Source organism: Corvus hawaiiensis, chromosome 7 (genome assembly GCF_020740725.1).
Source record: "Corvus hawaiiensis isolate bCorHaw1 chromosome 7, bCorHaw1.pri.cur, whole genome shotgun sequence".
In the NCBI taxonomy this organism is placed as follows: Eukaryota; Metazoa; Chordata; class Aves; order Passeriformes; family Corvidae; genus Corvus; species Corvus hawaiiensis.
In genome coordinates this window covers 16,979,569-16,997,936 of record NC_063219.1, presented here as the reverse complement: position 1 = coordinate 16,997,936, position 18,368 = coordinate 16,979,569, and the positions used below count along the sequence as shown (strand labels likewise).

General features: G+C 39.5%; 1 protein-coding gene across 7 annotated transcripts in view; it reads right to left on the bottom strand.

The window, feature by feature from the left end:
• SESTD1 (SEC14 and spectrin domain containing 1) overlaps nt 1–17,896 on the bottom strand; it is a 52,525-nt gene extending 34,629 nt beyond the window's left edge. The window contains exons 1-6 of one of the 7 annotated variants that reach the window (XM_048309312.1): nt 17,740–17,894; nt 14,548–14,610; nt 13,766–13,868; nt 8,113–8,232; nt 5,482–5,561; nt 2,090–2,198 (exon numbers count right to left, since the gene is read on the bottom strand). In XM_048309312.1, the coding sequence (XP_048165269.1) occupies nt 2,090–2,198; nt 5,482–5,536 (164 nt within the window). In that variant the 5' untranslated portion in view covers nt 5,537–5,561; nt 8,113–8,232; nt 13,766–13,868; nt 14,548–14,610; nt 17,740–17,894. Of the gene's footprint in view, nt 1–2,089; nt 2,199–5,481; nt 5,562–8,112; nt 8,233–13,765; nt 13,869–14,547; nt 14,611–17,453; nt 17,535–17,739 lie in introns of those variants that run through there. The other 6 variants (XM_048309316.1, XM_048309310.1, XM_048309313.1 and 3 more) reach the window with 6 other exon arrangements.
• Nucleotides 17,897–18,368: the final 472 nt, after the last annotated feature.

The following is an 18,368-nucleotide window of genomic DNA, read 5'->3' as shown; positions in this document are numbered from 1 at the left end:
AAGGTGAAGAGTGTTACTACAGCATCTTGAGACATTACTTCCTTAGACTTACTGGAATCTAGCAGTATCAGCATCTGCTCCTCTACTATTAAACCTATTAAAAACCCTGAAACCCAACAAAACACACAACCAATCAAATTCAGAAGTGACCTACCACTTCTAGAAAGTTCAGCCAATGCAAATGTTTGTATGCAAGTTAAAATAAAAAATAAAAAGCTTGGTGATTTGAGCCACAATAGAGAGAATACAACAAAGGAAGCAAACTTTAGTACGAACAGACAACAGCATAACATTGCCACTATTATTCTTCTTCAGTTCTGAACAGACCTCTCCAGAATCTGAGAATTTTAAATTCCATCAAAGAAGGGCGTAACAGTAGACTTAAACACTAGGAATAAGTTGTCTGAAGTTTTAGGATGGCTTCACACATATACTCCAAAGAAATTCTACCCAAGACACTTTAAGCAGTTACGCCCCTCAAATATTGGACACAGCCAGCCATCCACAGTAGACTGACGATCCCAAACCAGTTGTAGTTACGTCCTATATCATGCACAACTGAATTAAAAGTTAAACATATTAGGTTACCTTACACAAAGAACTGGGGAAAAAAAGTAGTATTAATGTTGCTTGGACAGCTATCTGGGTTTGGGACAATATCCCTCCCCTCAGCCCTCTTTTTCCCAAACATTGTTCAGCAGGTTTTCCAGAACAAAAATGAGAAGCGCTTAGGCCAAAAAGTTTGTATTTCCCACTGAAAAACAACACGCAAACCAAAATGACAATGATTTTTCCATACTGCCACCAGAGAAGAGAGGTCATTTTTTCCACAACTGACAAACAGAACATTAAATGTGGGAACACTGACTTCACTTTCAAACAGATTTCCCAGTTTCTACTGAGTACAAAGAGTGCTTTGGTTCAGCATTTAGACAGTTATTGTTACACTGATATATGTAAAGACATACATCAGGATGAGACTGTGGAATAATTAATGCTTACTAGAACAAGAATGCCTGCATCTGTTCCGTAAATATGGCCAAATCCTTAAGTCAATGATAGGACTTGTGTGGATGACCATTTGGTATTTCATCACTTTACAAAAGACAACAAGCTGTTTGAAAAACCCTGAAACTTACACAACTAAAACGTTGTGCAGTATACTCATATACCTACTGATGTACTTTTAATTAATTTGAAATTATTCTTTACTGCTCTCTCACCAATCAGAATTTTTTAAAGTCTTATCTACAAAAACAACCCCAACACTGGATCCTTTAACTGTATTTTATAAACATTTATAGATCACAACATGCAAAGTACACTGGATGTCTTTAGTTATGCCATTGTTGTCCAGTTTCCAGAAGAGAAATTTGAAAAGATACAAAAGCAAGCATTTATCTGAGAGGCTTCATTTCTTTATAAAGCAGAGGCACAAGAGGAAAAAAAAAATTATGATAAAGAACAATCCCTGGATCTTAAGAAGATAGAAGTGCAGGTATCTACACCAGGACCAAAAACTGTCACTGTAAGCTTGCAGTGGCAAATGCACTGAACTTCAACAATGATTTTACAGCAAGCTATGGATGACAGGATACTCAAGCTGTCATTCAGCACATTTAAACAGTACCTTAACTTTAAACATGAGTTGCTTGCTAACTTCAGTAAGACTGTGTATTTTTAAACTCAGTGCACACTGAAGCTGTACAAGCTACAAAGCTTAGGCACAAAGCACAGAAAGGGCAATAAGCAATGCTGCCTTTGCAAGCTTAGGAGTTTGATTGGAATGGCTCATTAATTTACTTAGCAATTTAAGTGCATGGCCATTAAAAAGAAATTATGAAAAAAGCTATCCCAAGAAAGGAGAACATAAGGACATAAAAGGACATAGACAAGCCTTAGTATATATCCCTTAGCTTATTGGGATGTGTGTTCCTAACTCAGTCAAACAGTATCACATTCTAAACAAACATTTATGTAAAATTAATTTGGTATAGAAGAGTAAATAAAATTAAAAACAATAGAAAGATGCCTTCTACAACTGCAAAAGAAACCAACCCAGCTCTGAACAGAATGCCTTCCAAATCACCTTGGTATACTTAGAAGGTAGTCCAGTGTGACACTCAGCTCATCCATACTCGTCTGTTCAAGGCATAATGGAATTGTCAGAATGAGGCCACTTCTCCTGTCCTTCCCTCCTGTTTCAGAAAGAAAAAGTAATTACAAAGTTAATGTGATGACGTTTAAGCAGAAGAAATACTTTGCAGTTAAGTGGTCTCAAACCTCATGATAAAAGCAATCTTTAAACTGCTGTGGAAACCTCAGCTGACATTTCACCTCTCAGCTGTGAAGACTCATGCACCACGTGGATATTTAAAACATCATCAGAGCATAGCCCACATCCACAGCTGTCACAATTTTTCATATAATACTTTCAAGACAAACAATACAAGTGTTCCAGAAGCATTATTTTTGCATTTCTAGATTACATTATTAACAAGCATCTCCTAGACCTTCTACACTACCAGCCTATCAGAAACCTCGTCAGCTCCTAAGATGAGCATGTACCAACTGGAGCTCCTAGAAAAGGAAGACTTTTCTAGTCCAACTGACTACTAAAGGGGGATCTTGTACCACACAGACTGCCCATGGCACATACTCTAAACTGGCAGTTCATTCAAACACAGAACAATTTCTAGACCTACTTACAAACAGCTAACAGTCACCTCATTATTAAGACAAATACTTCCGACCACTTGCCTTAATCTTCATATGTATTTTCAAACCTTTCTGGTAAAAGTTATACGAACAATAATAGAAACAGTAAATTTTAATATATTATCTATTTTATTAAGGGAAAAAACACAACCACAACACACTTAAGCACATGTAGGAGTCAATTACTAAACAATCTTCTCCATATTTTAGAAAAAACTATACAAAGAGAGCTATAATCACAGGTTTATTTGGGTGAAAATGAAGCAAAGTAAATTTCCGTAACCTGAGAAAGAACATCTTTGTTCTCAAACTGTGTTATTCACATGGCTAAAGCAATTTAATTATGCTTTTGGTTCACAAAGTTCTTCAACAGAACTGAAGTTCTATCTAATCAGTAAGAACAACTTTTTACAGAATAGTAACAGCCGTGCAGAAATAAGCGCACAAGCACAGTCATGCTTGCAGACTCATACACACATGTTGACATAATTTGATAAGAATTCTCCCCATCCAAGAGGTGCAGGCAAGATAATGACAAACACTGTTTACACAATATATGTTGGAATCTTAATTGCAACAGGCTTTTTATCCTTGTTTCCAAAGCTGTGCAAACTCTCTAAATTTGGAGTTTTAAAGATCCCCTGACACAGGTATTTTCCACATTTTCATAAAGGACCTACTGCTTTCAGTGGTCCACTGCAGTAGTTGTGTTCCCTCCCTTCCTCCTTTCTGGGAGAGAATTGCTGCTGGAAAACAGCAACACACTTTTTAGTAACTGTAATTCTAAGCGGAAGAATTGAAGAGTGGTGTTGTATGAGAAAGGACAAATGCACAGATGCTTCTTGCAGAAACAATCTAAAGCAACAGTTATTTACAGACTGTCCACCCTTCTGTTTCTGAATGGCAGAAAGCCTGAAAACTGGAGTGAGGAAGCAGAGAAAAAAGAAAAATAATTGGATTTAAACAGCATTTGCTGAACTGACTAAACAAAACACAACCCAAATCCCAGAAATATAATCTCCTGACATTTCACAAAAAGACTACAATAATTATCTAAATTATTATTTCACGACAAGTCATCTTGTGTAACAACTAACAGGTTTTTCCCCCAGCTTGTAAACACTGCTTAGGAAAGCAACTGAGAGCATCACAAAAGAAAAAAAAAAAAAAGGAAGTTTTTAGTTCATTTTGCACCAAAGTGGTTGTTCAAGGCTTTTGGTTGACTTAGGAGCTTGCCTTTTCTTCTGTGCTATGTGTAATGACCTATCAACATGAAAGCCACACAGCCATGGATTTCAATTAGAAACCACTGTTTGGCTTCCAGAAAAAGGCAGGATCAACAGTATTTGTACCAATTTAACTCAAAAATGACGAGAGACTTCAGCACTTAAACACTGCAGAACACTTTCCTAAAATATTATTTTTCCAAGTATATGTTTTTAATCAGTAATATATTTTAATTTGTGAAATCATATGGAGTAAAATTGATTTAAAGATACATGATGAACCATTTTGTGTCTGTCAAGTTCCTTTACTCACACTGAAGAACACTAAAAAACCCTGTTGCATCAAGCTTCGTCATTCATTAAATTAAAGCACCCATTAATACTAAACAATTCCAAAAAGATCAAACCTACTTAGAACTACATAGGTCCAAAAGGGTTCCTAACATTCAAAATGCCATTCAGTAAATTACCTTCCACTAAGAATGTCTGTATTTCGAAATGGATCAGGCAGCTTTAATAGCAATTTGAAAATGCACTCTAGTTAATGAGAATATCCCCTTACAATATAATGCTGAACAACAACTTACTACAGATCTGCTGTTACTATGAAAGAACTGTCCCAGGCTTTAATGTGAGTTGAGTCTTAGGGAATTGATTGTTTTTAAACAGGAATTGTTAGATTTGCAATTGCTGGAGACGGTGGGCAAATTCAAAGCAAAATAAATGCTATTAACAAAAAAAACAGGTTTCCCTTCTCAGGTGACTGGAGCAGGCTAAACTAGACTAGCTAAAAAAACACACTAAAATAAACTAAATGAGAAGAATATTTATGGCAACACTTGTCAGTTTTTGAAGTTGGCAAGTGTTCTATAAGTTACCTACCTACACTAGATCAGACAATCGAACACCAAGAACTAACACAGCTATCTATGACAGCAGTGAAACCAGCAGGAGAATGTCATTCACCATTTGAAGTATTCCCTCTCCTCTTTTTTTTTTTTTTCTGGGATAGGGAAGAGAAAAAGTTACCTGCAACATAAGATTCAAGAAGTTTTAATAAATACAATAATAATTACAGCCTTCCCTGAAATAACTACCTGGCAATAATCAAACCATTGCAATGCATGGCTAATTCTGCTTCCACATGTTTTTATGCTGGAGAAAAAACAGGTGAAAAGGAAGGAAAATTTTTCAATGGAAAATCCTGAAAACATTCACTCCGTATCTCTAAAACCACAAAAAAAACCCCAACTAGTAAGGATTATTTTTGGATAGCTACTAAATCATCATTCTCTTACATAAAGACTGAAACTTCCTAACAACTTTGTGGGTTGAGCTACAGGCTACAGCAAAACCAAATCCTGAACACCAACAGCTTGGCTACTAGATAAAAAGTTCAAGAGATTCTTTTGGAATATGACAAAGCACTAATCAACAATGTATTTCTGTTAAACATCCAGCAAACACAAATAAGAAACTTAAATATCCCATCCAAATTATGCAGGGAGGAACCAGTTGAGTAAAACCGAAAGCGTACCTGAAAGAAAAGCCAATTTTTTCTTCAGAATGGGTAATATTACTGACGCTTCCATTCTACTTCAGATAATTTTTGCAGCTCTGAAACACAAGAAGTTGAAGCTGTCAAGCATGGGAAATCAATTGCAGTGTTTCCAGTGTTACATTTCTGAATTCTTCTGAAGCAAGCATGGAACACTTTAACCAAAATCCAAGATACTGTAAAAACTTAAGATAAACATCTTTGTAGGCTTTTATCCATACAAATATTTAATTAAAGATTCCTTTCTCCTCATTGGGGGCTAAGAAACAGTCCAACCACAAAAACCAAAGCAGAATCTCAACCAAAGACATCAAGATAATTTATATAAAATCCCATTTCCCAACTCTATTAAACTACAATTCATTTACAGGTACGTCATCTGTTTGCTCATTCAGATGTAAAATAAATGCAAATAAGATTGCACTTTTGCACAGTTTATCTCATATTACCAAGAATATAATAATTAGCTAGATATGTTATGCTACATTTATATCAGGACACTGCCATTACCCTGTCATTAGCAGGGCTTCAATTGAAGAAAAACATCCAACAGCCCGAATAACTATGTCCTAACTATAACCTATACCTGGAAATGCTTCTGCTTCTTTTGCCTCCTCCTTACCCTCATGCAATTTTTATTGCACTGTGAACCGCAATTCATCGTGATGAAGCTTTTTTGCTTCATTGACAAATCCGCGGGATGCCTGAACTGCAACCTCCTCTTCCAGCCTACATGAAGTACCAACTGGCATCTGCTCGTAAGTTTCTGAGGTCATACTTCCACAAATCAATCCAAATAATTAAAAAACCTAATTCTGCACAGAAATATGCAATTCAAGGTATGCGCCAGTATCCAGTCAAAATAAAAACAGATCCAAAAATTTTTTTTTTCCATTCCAGGACCAGGGCTTCAGACTGCAACCCTGGAATTCTCCCTCTGGATACTTCAGGATGTACACAGAACATTTTTTCCTGGCATGGGGGAAGTTAACTGAATAAAAACTACAAATGATATAGGAAAAAAAAACCAAAAAACCCAACAAATCCAGAGAAATCCAAATAGCCTGAGGTAAAATAGTTATTCCTTTTCATGTTAAAAGAATAAGCTTCATAACAAACAAATAAGGAATTATCATATTATTATAAAACAGAAAAAAATGTTTCAACAGCTTTTTACTGTCTCTTCCTGTTCCAATGTGTAATGTGTCACAATGTTCATTCCCATCTCTTATCCCAAAATCTCCATATTGAAGTGTAATTTTGCCAATTATATAAAATTCACACTTCATGTATTACAGAAGGAAACAAACAACTTTCTGTTCTCTCAGGAAACTGAGTCCCATGACAGCCTGTACTTTGAACAATTACTCAAAAAAGCATTCTATTAAAGCTTCCTGTATGCTTTAGACAAAAACTTGTAGTTGTTTGTTGCATAAAACACAAAATTTGAGAATTACTCAGGCAGTCATTTTTTTCCCTGAAGCCACTCTGTGTACACTTTTAAACTTAGGCAGTTCCCTTTATATTCTTTTTTCCAAGATGTGGAACACATACCTGAATGATTTTTCTCCCTCCTCCCCAAGTTATATTTCCAAATTATTACAAATGCCTCTTTATTATAATCAATGAATGAAGTTCAAACCTACATACAACTTCATTATCTCTGTACTTTCACATAGGAACAAAAGTCTGCATCAGCTTACTGACCCTAGGGAACATGTTTCTCTGCTGTTCTGAAAAGACCTATTTATTTAATATGAAAGCATCGCCTGGCTTTCTGCCACAGTAGTGGCACTGTCCATGGATCAAAATAGTTCTTTTATTCAGTATTTCCTGGAACCAAAAGAAGCATTCTGTTCAGAGCGGAGGGAGGTGAGTCAGACCAATGAGAACAACTGCTGATAATTCCAAACACCTAGTCCTTGTTCCAGAAACTCCTGAAGTTTACACTTACCTCAATTCTGTGAGAGCTAGAAGAAAACTCTCACCAGAGCAGGTTTATCAGAACATGTCAGAAAAAAAAAATCTTCACGTTTAAAAAACAGTCTTAGTGTTAGAATTAAACAGTCTTAGTTTAGAATTAAACTGTCTTTTTTTAATATTGGAAAGCAAAACAATTCCAAGACAGCTGGCATCTACTTTCCAATGGGAGCTACTAAAGGTGTTTTGAAAAGGTACACTGCTTAAAAGCAGATATAAATGTATTTAGACCCACAAAATATATGTAAAGTGTTCAATTCGTTGGAGGAAGACAAAGTGACAGGTTCTTAAAATTGTTCATCAAGCTTTCAATTTAGCATGAGGAAAGAATGATTTGTTGCTCAATACTGTACCACTACTTAGCTGAAAGAAACAGATTCAGTGTCTATGCATCAATAAAAATCCCATTTGGTTTCATTAAACACAGAAACGCTACAGAAGAAAAATGAGGGCACTGAAGAGAACAGATTTCACATGAGGAAAGTGATATACTTCAGGAAGCTGCATTTTATCACTTCCAAATCAAAAGACACAACTTTTATACACTAAAATGTTACAGATATGAAACAAATTAAAGAGGTTAAATGTGTTTGTCAAATTTCAGAAACTATTTGAGTGCTGTATGCCCACCTGCAATCTACTTTGCCATAATACCATAAAATGCCATATACCAAACTGTAAAACTTGTAGTTCTTTTATTTAACATGCTTCCGGGACACATTCAATGCACATTGAAAAACCTCACTGAACCTGTTTAGAATGACATAGGCTTTCAGGTTATTAAATCCATATAGCAATGTCAGTCTGCAACAATGTGTTCATTCTTTTGAAGATTTCCACAGGAAGGTGGCAACACTAAATTCACATAATACTTGTATTTAAAATCTAAATATTTGAAAGGCATTCCAATGATATAGAAAACTCGTTCAATCCCCTTGACAAGCAGAAACTAATACTATTTGTGGAGAAAATTCTCTTACATACAAACTTGGATGAAATACATATACATTAAGGAGAGGATGGTAAGTTGGGGAAGTAGTGAACAAATAGTTCAAAAAAGTTACAGAACAGGTAAAAATGCAAACAATACTTCAGGCTGCACTCCAACGTGAAATCAAATCACTACTTGGTAGGATGCATACTCTATCATGTCTAGACTCTGGAACTACTGTAAATTACATTGTTTTACTCCACACATCTAACATTTCAGAAGTTCTTCCAAAAACAAAAAAACCAAACAAAAACAAACAACCCCCTCCAAACAAACACCAAAAAAACTCCCAACCAAAAAAAAACCCCCACCAAAAATAAAAAAAACTCGCACACAATAAGTACTACGTGTAATTCATCAAAGTGCAAAATTTCTGATGAATGGAAAGTATCACCTGCATTTTGTGCTACCCATCTTCATTGTCTTCGAATTAAAAATATTAATAAGAACCAATGTCCAGACACTGTTTAAAACCATTGTAAAAGTCTATTAAAGATGGGGGAAGAGGGACAAGTTGACTAGACAACTGGAAGTAAGATGTCAAAGAGAAGGTGTCCTGCAAGTAACAGGTGTTTTCTTTCTAAGCAACACAGTGGAAACCACTGGTCAAACACATTAACAATCAAAACAAATTCAGGCTTAATGAGAATTAATATTAACATTTTTTTTCATGTTTCTTAGACCTGAAACCTTTAATACTCTCACTACATGGTGCACAGTCTTGAAATGGGTTAGTCTGCATATGAGCATCTGTTGCAAGTTTCAAAGAAGGAGTACTTTCTTCATTCCTTTAGCATGTATCTCACAGGAGCATGTAGCTGGTCTGTTAAGCACGGGACTACAAGTAAGAAAAAAAAATCTGGTTTCTATTCCCTGTTCTGCTATGAAATATACATATGGCTTTCAGCAAGTCATTTATCCTTTTTAGTCTCCATTCAGTTCCTCTGTCTTATTCTCTTTTTACAAGAGTATTGTGATGTTTAATTCATTAATGTTTTTGAAGACTTCAGAGATTAGAAGGAGCTCCACAAATCTGCCTATAAATAACCCAGGAGCAGATGGGCAGTTACATTCTAAACTGTAGCAGCTTGCAAGTCCAGGCAGAAACAATAGCACAAATAACAATAGACATTCTGAACTACCAAAGGAAAAAAGACTCAGATCATACAGAATGGAAACACTTTTTCTTTTAGGTCAACTTTTGAATTGCAGACCTTCAAAACTAACATCTTCATTCTCTGAAGCCAGCATGCAGGCTTTTTCAGATGCTAACTTCAACCCACAAAGCATTACCCTCTTTTTCCACGAATCAGCTTAAAACAAGTTCACCTGTTCCACACAGAAATAAAATCCACATATAAAAGACAGAGAGAAAGCCGAGTATCACCATTATCTATGTAGATTATTATTTCACCTTCCTTTAAAGTTACATTAAAGGTTGCCATCTCTCCCACAGCAAAGTTGTACAAAGAGAGAACACAAACGAAGGCGTCTCCAGGGCTGATGCCCCAGGGTAATTTCTGAAGCACAAACTTGCCCCAAAATTAGAAAAAGGCTGTAAATATTTATTAGTTAATGCTGTCTTCAATTAAAAGGCACTGGAACTCGGCTACTCAGCTGGACAGTTTCAAAATAACAATAAAACCTGACAGATGAACATCAGCTTACGTATGCAAATGCAGTATTCGGTTTTTACTCTTTAAGGTATTGTGAGCAGCACTAATAAATATTTAACATTAGAGCCCTCAGGAGAAAAGGTAACTCCAGATATTTAAAGAAGATCGAGTTTTTTGCTTTTTCAACCACTTTAGTATTTTTAATTTTTTTACTATCTGTAAAAACTGTCCAGAAAAAAAACCACAGAAGTTTCATGTCTGAAGTTGTAAACATGTCTGAAGTTGTAAACAACAAAAATATTCCTGATCTTCCGTAACCTGCTAATTCACACTAAAGAAGTCAGAAAATGAAAAACAAAGACTGAGTAATTTCATGAGCATGTAAGCTTCTTTAATTTTAAAGCAAGATGCAACCATACAATGCCATTTCCATTACACACGCACTGTGAGTACTCTAACTCAGCAACTTGCCACGGCAGTTCAATGCACAGACTGAAAATGTGCTCTGACTTGGGTTAAAGCTGAGGTTAACAGTGTGCTAGGCCATGATCCAAAAGCACATTGTCACAGCCACAACAGATTTAAGCTTGGAAAAATTCCAATTCTATTCCATTTTCACCTGAAGGTTCAAATCTTGTCTTCTAACTAAAGCTAATAACAGACTTCGGAAGAACTGTCTGTTAACTACTTCCTTTATTTAACCCATCTTCCATATTCATTTCCCACCCTTTTTCAACCCATCAACAATTCTGTGAAAAGTGAAATAAAAAGATGAGCAACAAAAGGAAGTGATGAGCAATACAATGAATAGCAAACCAGCAAATGGAAAACAAGTGAGTAAGAGGTTATGCCATCTGAGAAGAAAAAGACATTGTGTGTCTGAGTTCTAACTTTGATCACAGTCAACTATTCATTTCACACAAGGGCAGAGCTTTTCCTCCGACTTCAAGCAAGTGACAGAGGGGGAAAAAAGGAAGAGTACGAAGCACAGAAACAATGTAACTAGGGATGCACAGTAACACCTGCATGTACAGCTGTGAAACACAATACCAACACCTCACTCTTTCCATACAACAAGGTCAGCCACAGGATACTGTGCGGCAATGAGCGCACTCTCAAAGAACAGCACTCCTTGGGCTCACTGGCCATGTTCAGAGAGCAAACTTGCCCAGGACACATGCAGACCTTCATAACAATGCTACAACATGCGACATCAAAGATGACAGCTTGCTAGAGTTTTCTGCCCTTTCCAGCTTCAGTCCAAGCCAAACACACGGTCTATGTTAAGTTGTAGCAGTTTTCAAGCCTTTTTAATCTAGAATAGTAGAGAAAATAAGCCACAGGTTTTGGATGCATCTTCACATTCCCTTTTCTGCCACATTTTTACAGTGAGAGACACCATTTACCTTCCTGCACACACCACAGCTTGCCCACCAGCAACAGAAGACCAATCTAGCTCATACCCTCCTTCCTTTACAACAGACAGCCAAACCAGCAGAAGTTGCAGTCATCTGGTATAGTCCCATCTCACTTAACACTCTGAAGTGTTAGAATTGAATACCACAGAAGACATAAAATGATGCAAGTTGAGAGGCTGCTTCTTCCACCACTTTCTACATAGCAATAGGTCAATTGAAATGCTATGTTCAAAGCACAGCTGAGACATTTTCTCTTCCTCATCCCACTTTGCTAAAATTCATTAAAAGAAAATTCTCCTTTTTAGGTCTTAAGATTTTCCTTAGTCAGAAGTCACATGGAAATAATACAGAATCATACAGACTGCAAATTCTACCACAAAAGCACTTTGTGAGGTTAGGGGGAAGAAAAAAAACCTACGAATAGTAAAATAAAATTACAAACTCCTCTCCTAGCTCCCTCTCCTTAAAAAAAAACCAGAACAACCCAACAAACAAAACAAAACCAACATACAAGTCACAAGTGTTTGGAAAAATGAATACCTTATCACCAGGTCTTTAAGGAACTGTCTAAAACCAGTTCGTGATGAAAGATCAGAAAGCTCCTATGCCTTCAGTACTTCATTAAATGAACTAGGACAGTGGGTGGAATGAAATTGGACAATCCAGGCCGTGGGCAGCCAAGTCAAAAGACAAACAGCTGTACTGATGAGTGCAACTGTTGGCAGTCCAGAACAAATGAAAACCACTTTCCTCTGGGGTGCAAGACTAGAACTTCTTGTTCTTTCTGCAATATTCTTATATAAGAAAACAATCTACCACTTCATAACAATACACATATTTGGCATTGGTTACAAGTGCATGTGGCTCAGGGCCTCAGGATTCATTTCCCAGCTCAGTATAGTGACACTCGACTGAGCGGAAGCAAAAAGAAATGCTCCATGACACTGAAAGCCATCTCGAGTAGCAGGGTATGAAAGGGAAAGGTACTGTTTGAAAGGGTAAGTCAGGTAGGGTGTGCAGACAAAACTGCAGCAGACACAAAAGCAGTCATCCTTTTGGAGTGGAGAAAACTGATCAAAACAAGATGACAGTGAAGAAAGGGCAAATAAAAAGACTATTTACAAATCCCTAAAACTCTGGGTTTGATACCTGACCAAATAGTTACCAGTCCAATAGTAAGATTTTGTGTGGACCTTGAAACACTGAACAATTTCCTCTGCCTAAAAGGAAAAAAAAAATTTAAATTAAAGTTGTGTGTTCCCCTGTCCTCACTGCACAATACACAAAGTATCCATGATGAGGGTAATAATAAAAATCCCTTCAATAAGAAATATGTAACTTGAAAATTTTGTTAATGTTAACCAAACATGAAAGAACAAGAGATTGAGATATACCAGATCTGTTCACATATCTTGTTCAAATATTTCAGAAATCCATTAATTCACTGCTCTACACAGTAAAAATAATTATCTAAGATGTCCTTAAATTAGAGGGTGCAGGAGAAATAGATCTTAACTTTCACAGATGTCTTCAGTTTTTGTACTCAGATTAAAAATTCTGAACATTTCAACTGCAAATCACAAATTCTATTGGCCACAGCAACCACCTGCAGTAATCAACAGCACCTCTCCCTCTCTCCTAGTCCTCAAAATAAAACATGTAGCCTTCCACTACCAATAAATAAATCAATAATAAATGGTCACATGCTTCAGAGAACATAAAATCAAGTTCTCTAAGCTGTTCCCTGGAGCATCCTGCATAGATGCAACACTCATACATTTACCAATTATACTATTTTTTAGGGTCAAGTGAGACTGCAGAATGAAAGAATTAGCAAACAGAACACCAGCAGAGAGAAAACAGACAACCTGCATTGAGGGTATACTTATTAGAGAGAAAACATGACTTTTGCCAACACCAAAACGTAGATAATTCTCAGCAACTTTCATCTATGTATTATGTGTCCATCCTGATCCTTTCCCTCAAGAATGGGCATTTATTTTCTCAAGTTCAGCCACAGGTATCATTTAGTGACCCAAACATCAAGCTAACATCAAATCCATTTACTTACTCTTAGAACACTTTTTTTTTTGGCTTTACTTGGTCTGGTCAACACAGCCTTCATGACACCTCACTAAGAACACCTCTCAAATACAACTATGCCAACACCATAGGAATTTATCTTGGCTCTGAATTCTCAAGTACCTACTGCATCTACCTTGCTTGAATTATTGTTTCTGCAAAGCCCTAAGTCATACCTTCATCGCCTCTTAACTATTGTAATTTCCTTCTTAATGGGTTCTTTATGTCCCAGCATTCCAAACTTCAGCTTGTCCAAAATGCAGCAGTTCATCTTCTCACCTAGAAACAGGAAAACAACACTCCAGATTGATTTTCATTTGCTTCCTTGTTGAGTTTAGCATCTGCTGTAAGGTTATCCTCACTTCAAAAATCTCTCACTCTTACTTAGTCTGAAGAGCAAAAAGCTTTGCCAATACATTTTTCTGCTTGCTCAATCAAGGTTCTCAAGTCTCTCATTTATCTTCCAGCACAAGCTTATCAACACCATCAGAGCAGCAACAATTACCTTGATGCTATTACAACTTCCTTCCTTACTCTCACCCACTACCACAGAACCCTCTTAAAAGTAGAATTCACTCATCTCCAGTCTTATGCTTAAAAATCCTCTAATACATCTGCAGACACTCCTTTCCTTGTGAGACACTACCACTACATGAGACACAGTAATGCAAGCTGCACTGTGAGCTGCATGGCCAAACAATGTAATTTAACTTTAATATCAGCTTTCTTTATGTTATAGAGCCTTTTAAAGACTTTTTTTAAAGTCCCAAAAGGAAAACAAAGTAAAGCAGGTAAGTTAAAGAAGGCATGAGTTAAAGCCTAAGTAAGTTTTTACAAAACCAACTGCAAAGATGTTGCTCTAGGCAGTATATTCACCAGTATCAAAGCTTCACAAGAACCAAATATAATGCATGAAAATTAAAAAGATTTTTTTTTGGAAGAGACCTATCTTACTTACCATTGGTACTGGAATGCAAAACTGCCTGCTAAGGTTACAAGTTTGAGCTCCAGATCCCGGGTTCTGTAAATTTAAATAAAAAGGATTTGACCATATTTTTTGATTTTGCTACTCAATCTAAAAATTTATTTCCTTGGAGGTTGAAAACAAGGGTTTCTTACAGAGCTACATGACAGGGGAGTCAACATTTCCATTGTATATTCACAAGTACTAGTAAGCTAGGCATTTGAGTTTAGTGGGACAGCAGGAATCCTGCACTTTTCTACCAAAACATATGGTAGACATCAACATTGTTTATAGTAAGCAGGCAATGCTCCTGAGGCAGCACCGGAAGCAGCGGGAAAGTAACAAGAACCAGAATCCCTGTAGTATGCTCTCAATCAGAGGTAACCCACACAGAGTTTTAGGCTAAACTGAAAATACAACAGTGTTAGTAGCTTTTTTTGTGAAGAGGAAGAAGGTATTCCTACAAAATTACTCACTGTTATAAAATTTAAAAAGGCAAAGAATAACTTGGCTAAGAAAATAGAAGTACTCCCTCTTTGTGTTAGAAGATACGGAATTAACATATAAGTACCAAACATTAAATCCCAGCAAATGTTTTAAGACTTGCATGAAATCTTGTAACTTGATCAAATTCTACCCATGAAACGAAACCCAACAACAAAACCCAAAAAGTTCAAATTAGAATATACTGTGTAAAAGGCAAAGTCAAGATGACAAACACACTTCACTGGTTTTACAGTAATTCTGACAGATCAGTCATTACAGTAGTCTAACTCACAGTTTTAAATTAAAAACACCCTTCTATTAATGGAAGTTTTCTAGTCAGCCTCGAAAAGATGGGAGAGAAGGCAAGAGGATGTACCTATAGATCAGGAACAAAGATACAAATAGCAAGTCCTTGAGAAAGCTTAAGTATAGACAGACTGGAAATCCTGCAACATCATTTCCAAGCCTACTTTATCAGAAGCTGCATATTGAAGGTGTTTTGTACTTCCCCACCCAATCATAGTCACTGGGGAATAAAGGTACTCCTCTTTGTAATCTATTCCTAAAGATTCTTGACAGGTAGCACTGCATTAAAGTTCTTACAGAAATTCCTCCGGTTTCCCTTCCTACTACCACTCCCAAGCAACAGCCAACTGAAACTGAGGTGAACTTCACCTGACTCCTTTATTCTGTTGACAGAAAACAACAAAACTATGTCAATTTCCCCTGTTTACATAAGCTTCACTGAGAAACTCGAATCCACGGCCAATTTAGAATTATACCCTACAATTTAACAAGACATCCAGTTTTCCTTATGCTAAATATTCTTAAAAGAAATTTAAAAATACATCTATTTCTTTCTCTTAAAATTGTATTTCTAGGAAAACTAACGTTACTGATCAATTAAACTTCAAACAAAATATCATCTATTAGCATACCACCCCAGGAAAAAGTCAGCCGAGATGATTTTACAGGATTCTTCAAGCAGCAATCGATGACGTAAAGAATTGTGCAAAATCCTAAAATCCACCCCTAAAAAACCACATTGTAATTGCTCCTAGTTTTGGTGGGAGATTTTCACAGAATCACAGGGTTATTAAGATTGGAAGGGACCTCTGGAGAGCATCTATTTGGATGGTTCCAATGGAACCCCATTTGGACACATTCCTGTGTAACCCGCTGGTGGAGACCCAGCCTCGGCAGGGGGTTTGGATGTCTCCAGAGAGGGAGACTCCACAATCTCCCTGGATAGCCTGTTTCAGTGCTCTGCCTCGTTGCTTTTCTCCTGACAGAGCAAAGCATGATCAGCACCTCACCAAGCAGCAGGCCTCACTGAGCAAGCTTCAGTTCTATTCTGTAGTCCACCTTCCCCCTTTTCTCTCTTAAGTTTCTGCTTGGTACAGACAATGGCATTAGGACTATAAATGCTCTCATTCAGATAAAGGACAACCGTTATTAACACAGTAATTAATAAGCATCAGTAATCTCACAATGTAGAAACACTATTTATTATTTACAATACACTGAATCTTAGCAGGCAATGTCACAAAAGGGAAAAAACCCAGTACTTTCCCATCACAGTGAATTTTACTGCATGAACAAAGTCAAGATCCAATTGTTAGGACACCGCAGACACTGCAATACTAAAAATGGAGAGGACCAATATTTCCTTTGGGATGCAGAAAGATGAGCGAGAAACAGACAAAAGCAGCTATTAATGCCTATCGACATAAGCCTCACCGATTTTGCTCACTAAAAAACTTTTAAAAAGTCAAAAAAAATAAAGAACCACTCTCCCCTATCTCTAATCTTGCTTCCATACACTCGTTTTAAGTTCTTTAACAAAAACAGTGCTTTAGAGCATCACCTTCGTACAATTTCCTGGCTAAAAAGCTCTGCTACGGGGTCGCAAGGGACACTACAATTATGGGGGAGAAGGCAAAACTGCTGGACAACAGACCTGTCAAAAAATCAAAGAAAGGGTAACCACAGCTACGAGCAACCACGTCTTCAGCAGTGAATCAGCTTCCCGGCCAGGCAGCGCTTCCAGAAACCCAGGAGCGCCCGACGCCGCGGCAGTGACACGGCCGTGACTCGTCCCCAGCCCGCCGCCGGCCTGACCGGCGGCCACGTACCGCGAAAATCCCCACCAGGAGCCGAGCGGCTCCGCGATCCAGGGAGCCGACTCCCGCCCCGGCTGCCTCTGGCTCGCTCCCCTTGCCCGAACGCCTCTCCCTCCTTCCCGAGCCTGCCGTGACACCCGCGGCGGGGCCCGCCGGGAGGGGCCGCCGCCCTCCCGCGCCCGCACAAAGGCAAAAGCTCCACCGGCGGCGGCCACTCGGGAGCCCCCCTGGGAAACCCCCCCGCCGCCGCCGCGGCCACGTATGTAGCGGCGGCACGAACAATGCCCGAACCTGTTGCGCGGGTTCCCCCGGGCCGCGCCGACCCGCCGTGCCCCCGGCACACGAGTGGCCAGTGGCACCCACAGCGGGGCAGCGAGCGGGGCGAGGGGCGAGCTCGCAGCCGGGGGCTGCTCTGCCGCACGGCCCCGCCACCGCCGCCCCCGGCACAGCGGGGCGCCCCGCGGAGCCAACGCCGCCGCCGCCGCCCGGGAACAAAGCGCGGCCAGGCCGCAGGGCCTGCGCCGCCCTCCGCGGGGCTGGGGCCAGGGCAGAGCCGCTCCGGAGCGCGGGTACTCACCCGATGCGGCGCTGCGGGTGCCCGGGCTGGGACGACGCGGGGCGGAGCCTGGACCTGCCCGCTCCGGCCGGGCTGCGGCGGCTAACCTCGGCCGCCTCGCACCGCCTTGCTCGCCCGGCGGCAGCCCCTGGGGACGGGGGCGGCTCCGACCCCTCCTCCGTCGGCAAGGAGACGGCGAGCGCCGGGCGCTGGCGGGCCCGCCCCCGCTCCGCTGCCCTCGCTCAGCGCCGCCCCCGCCCGCGGAGCCACGGTACCGCCCGCCCGCCCCGCGCGGAGCCGCCGCGGCCGCTCGCCCCGCCCCGCCCGGAGACAATGCGGCCGTACCGAGCGCTGCGCCCGCAGGCCGCGGCCCCGCCCGGCCCGGGCCCACGCAGACACGGAGGGTCGTGATAAATACCCAGCGCGGGACAAGCGGGAGTCTGTCCGACTGCGGAGTTTTTATCACTGGCAGCCGTGTTAAGATAACAGTTCTCTCGCTCTGCTCTTCGGAGACGCGCTGTGCGTGCTGAATGAGAGCACAGCGGCTCACAGGTGAACGCTGGGAGTACCTCAGGCAGGTGTCGGCTGTCCTTCGCCACCAGCGTTTCAGCACTCGTGGCATATCCTGATACCAGAATATCCTGAGTTGG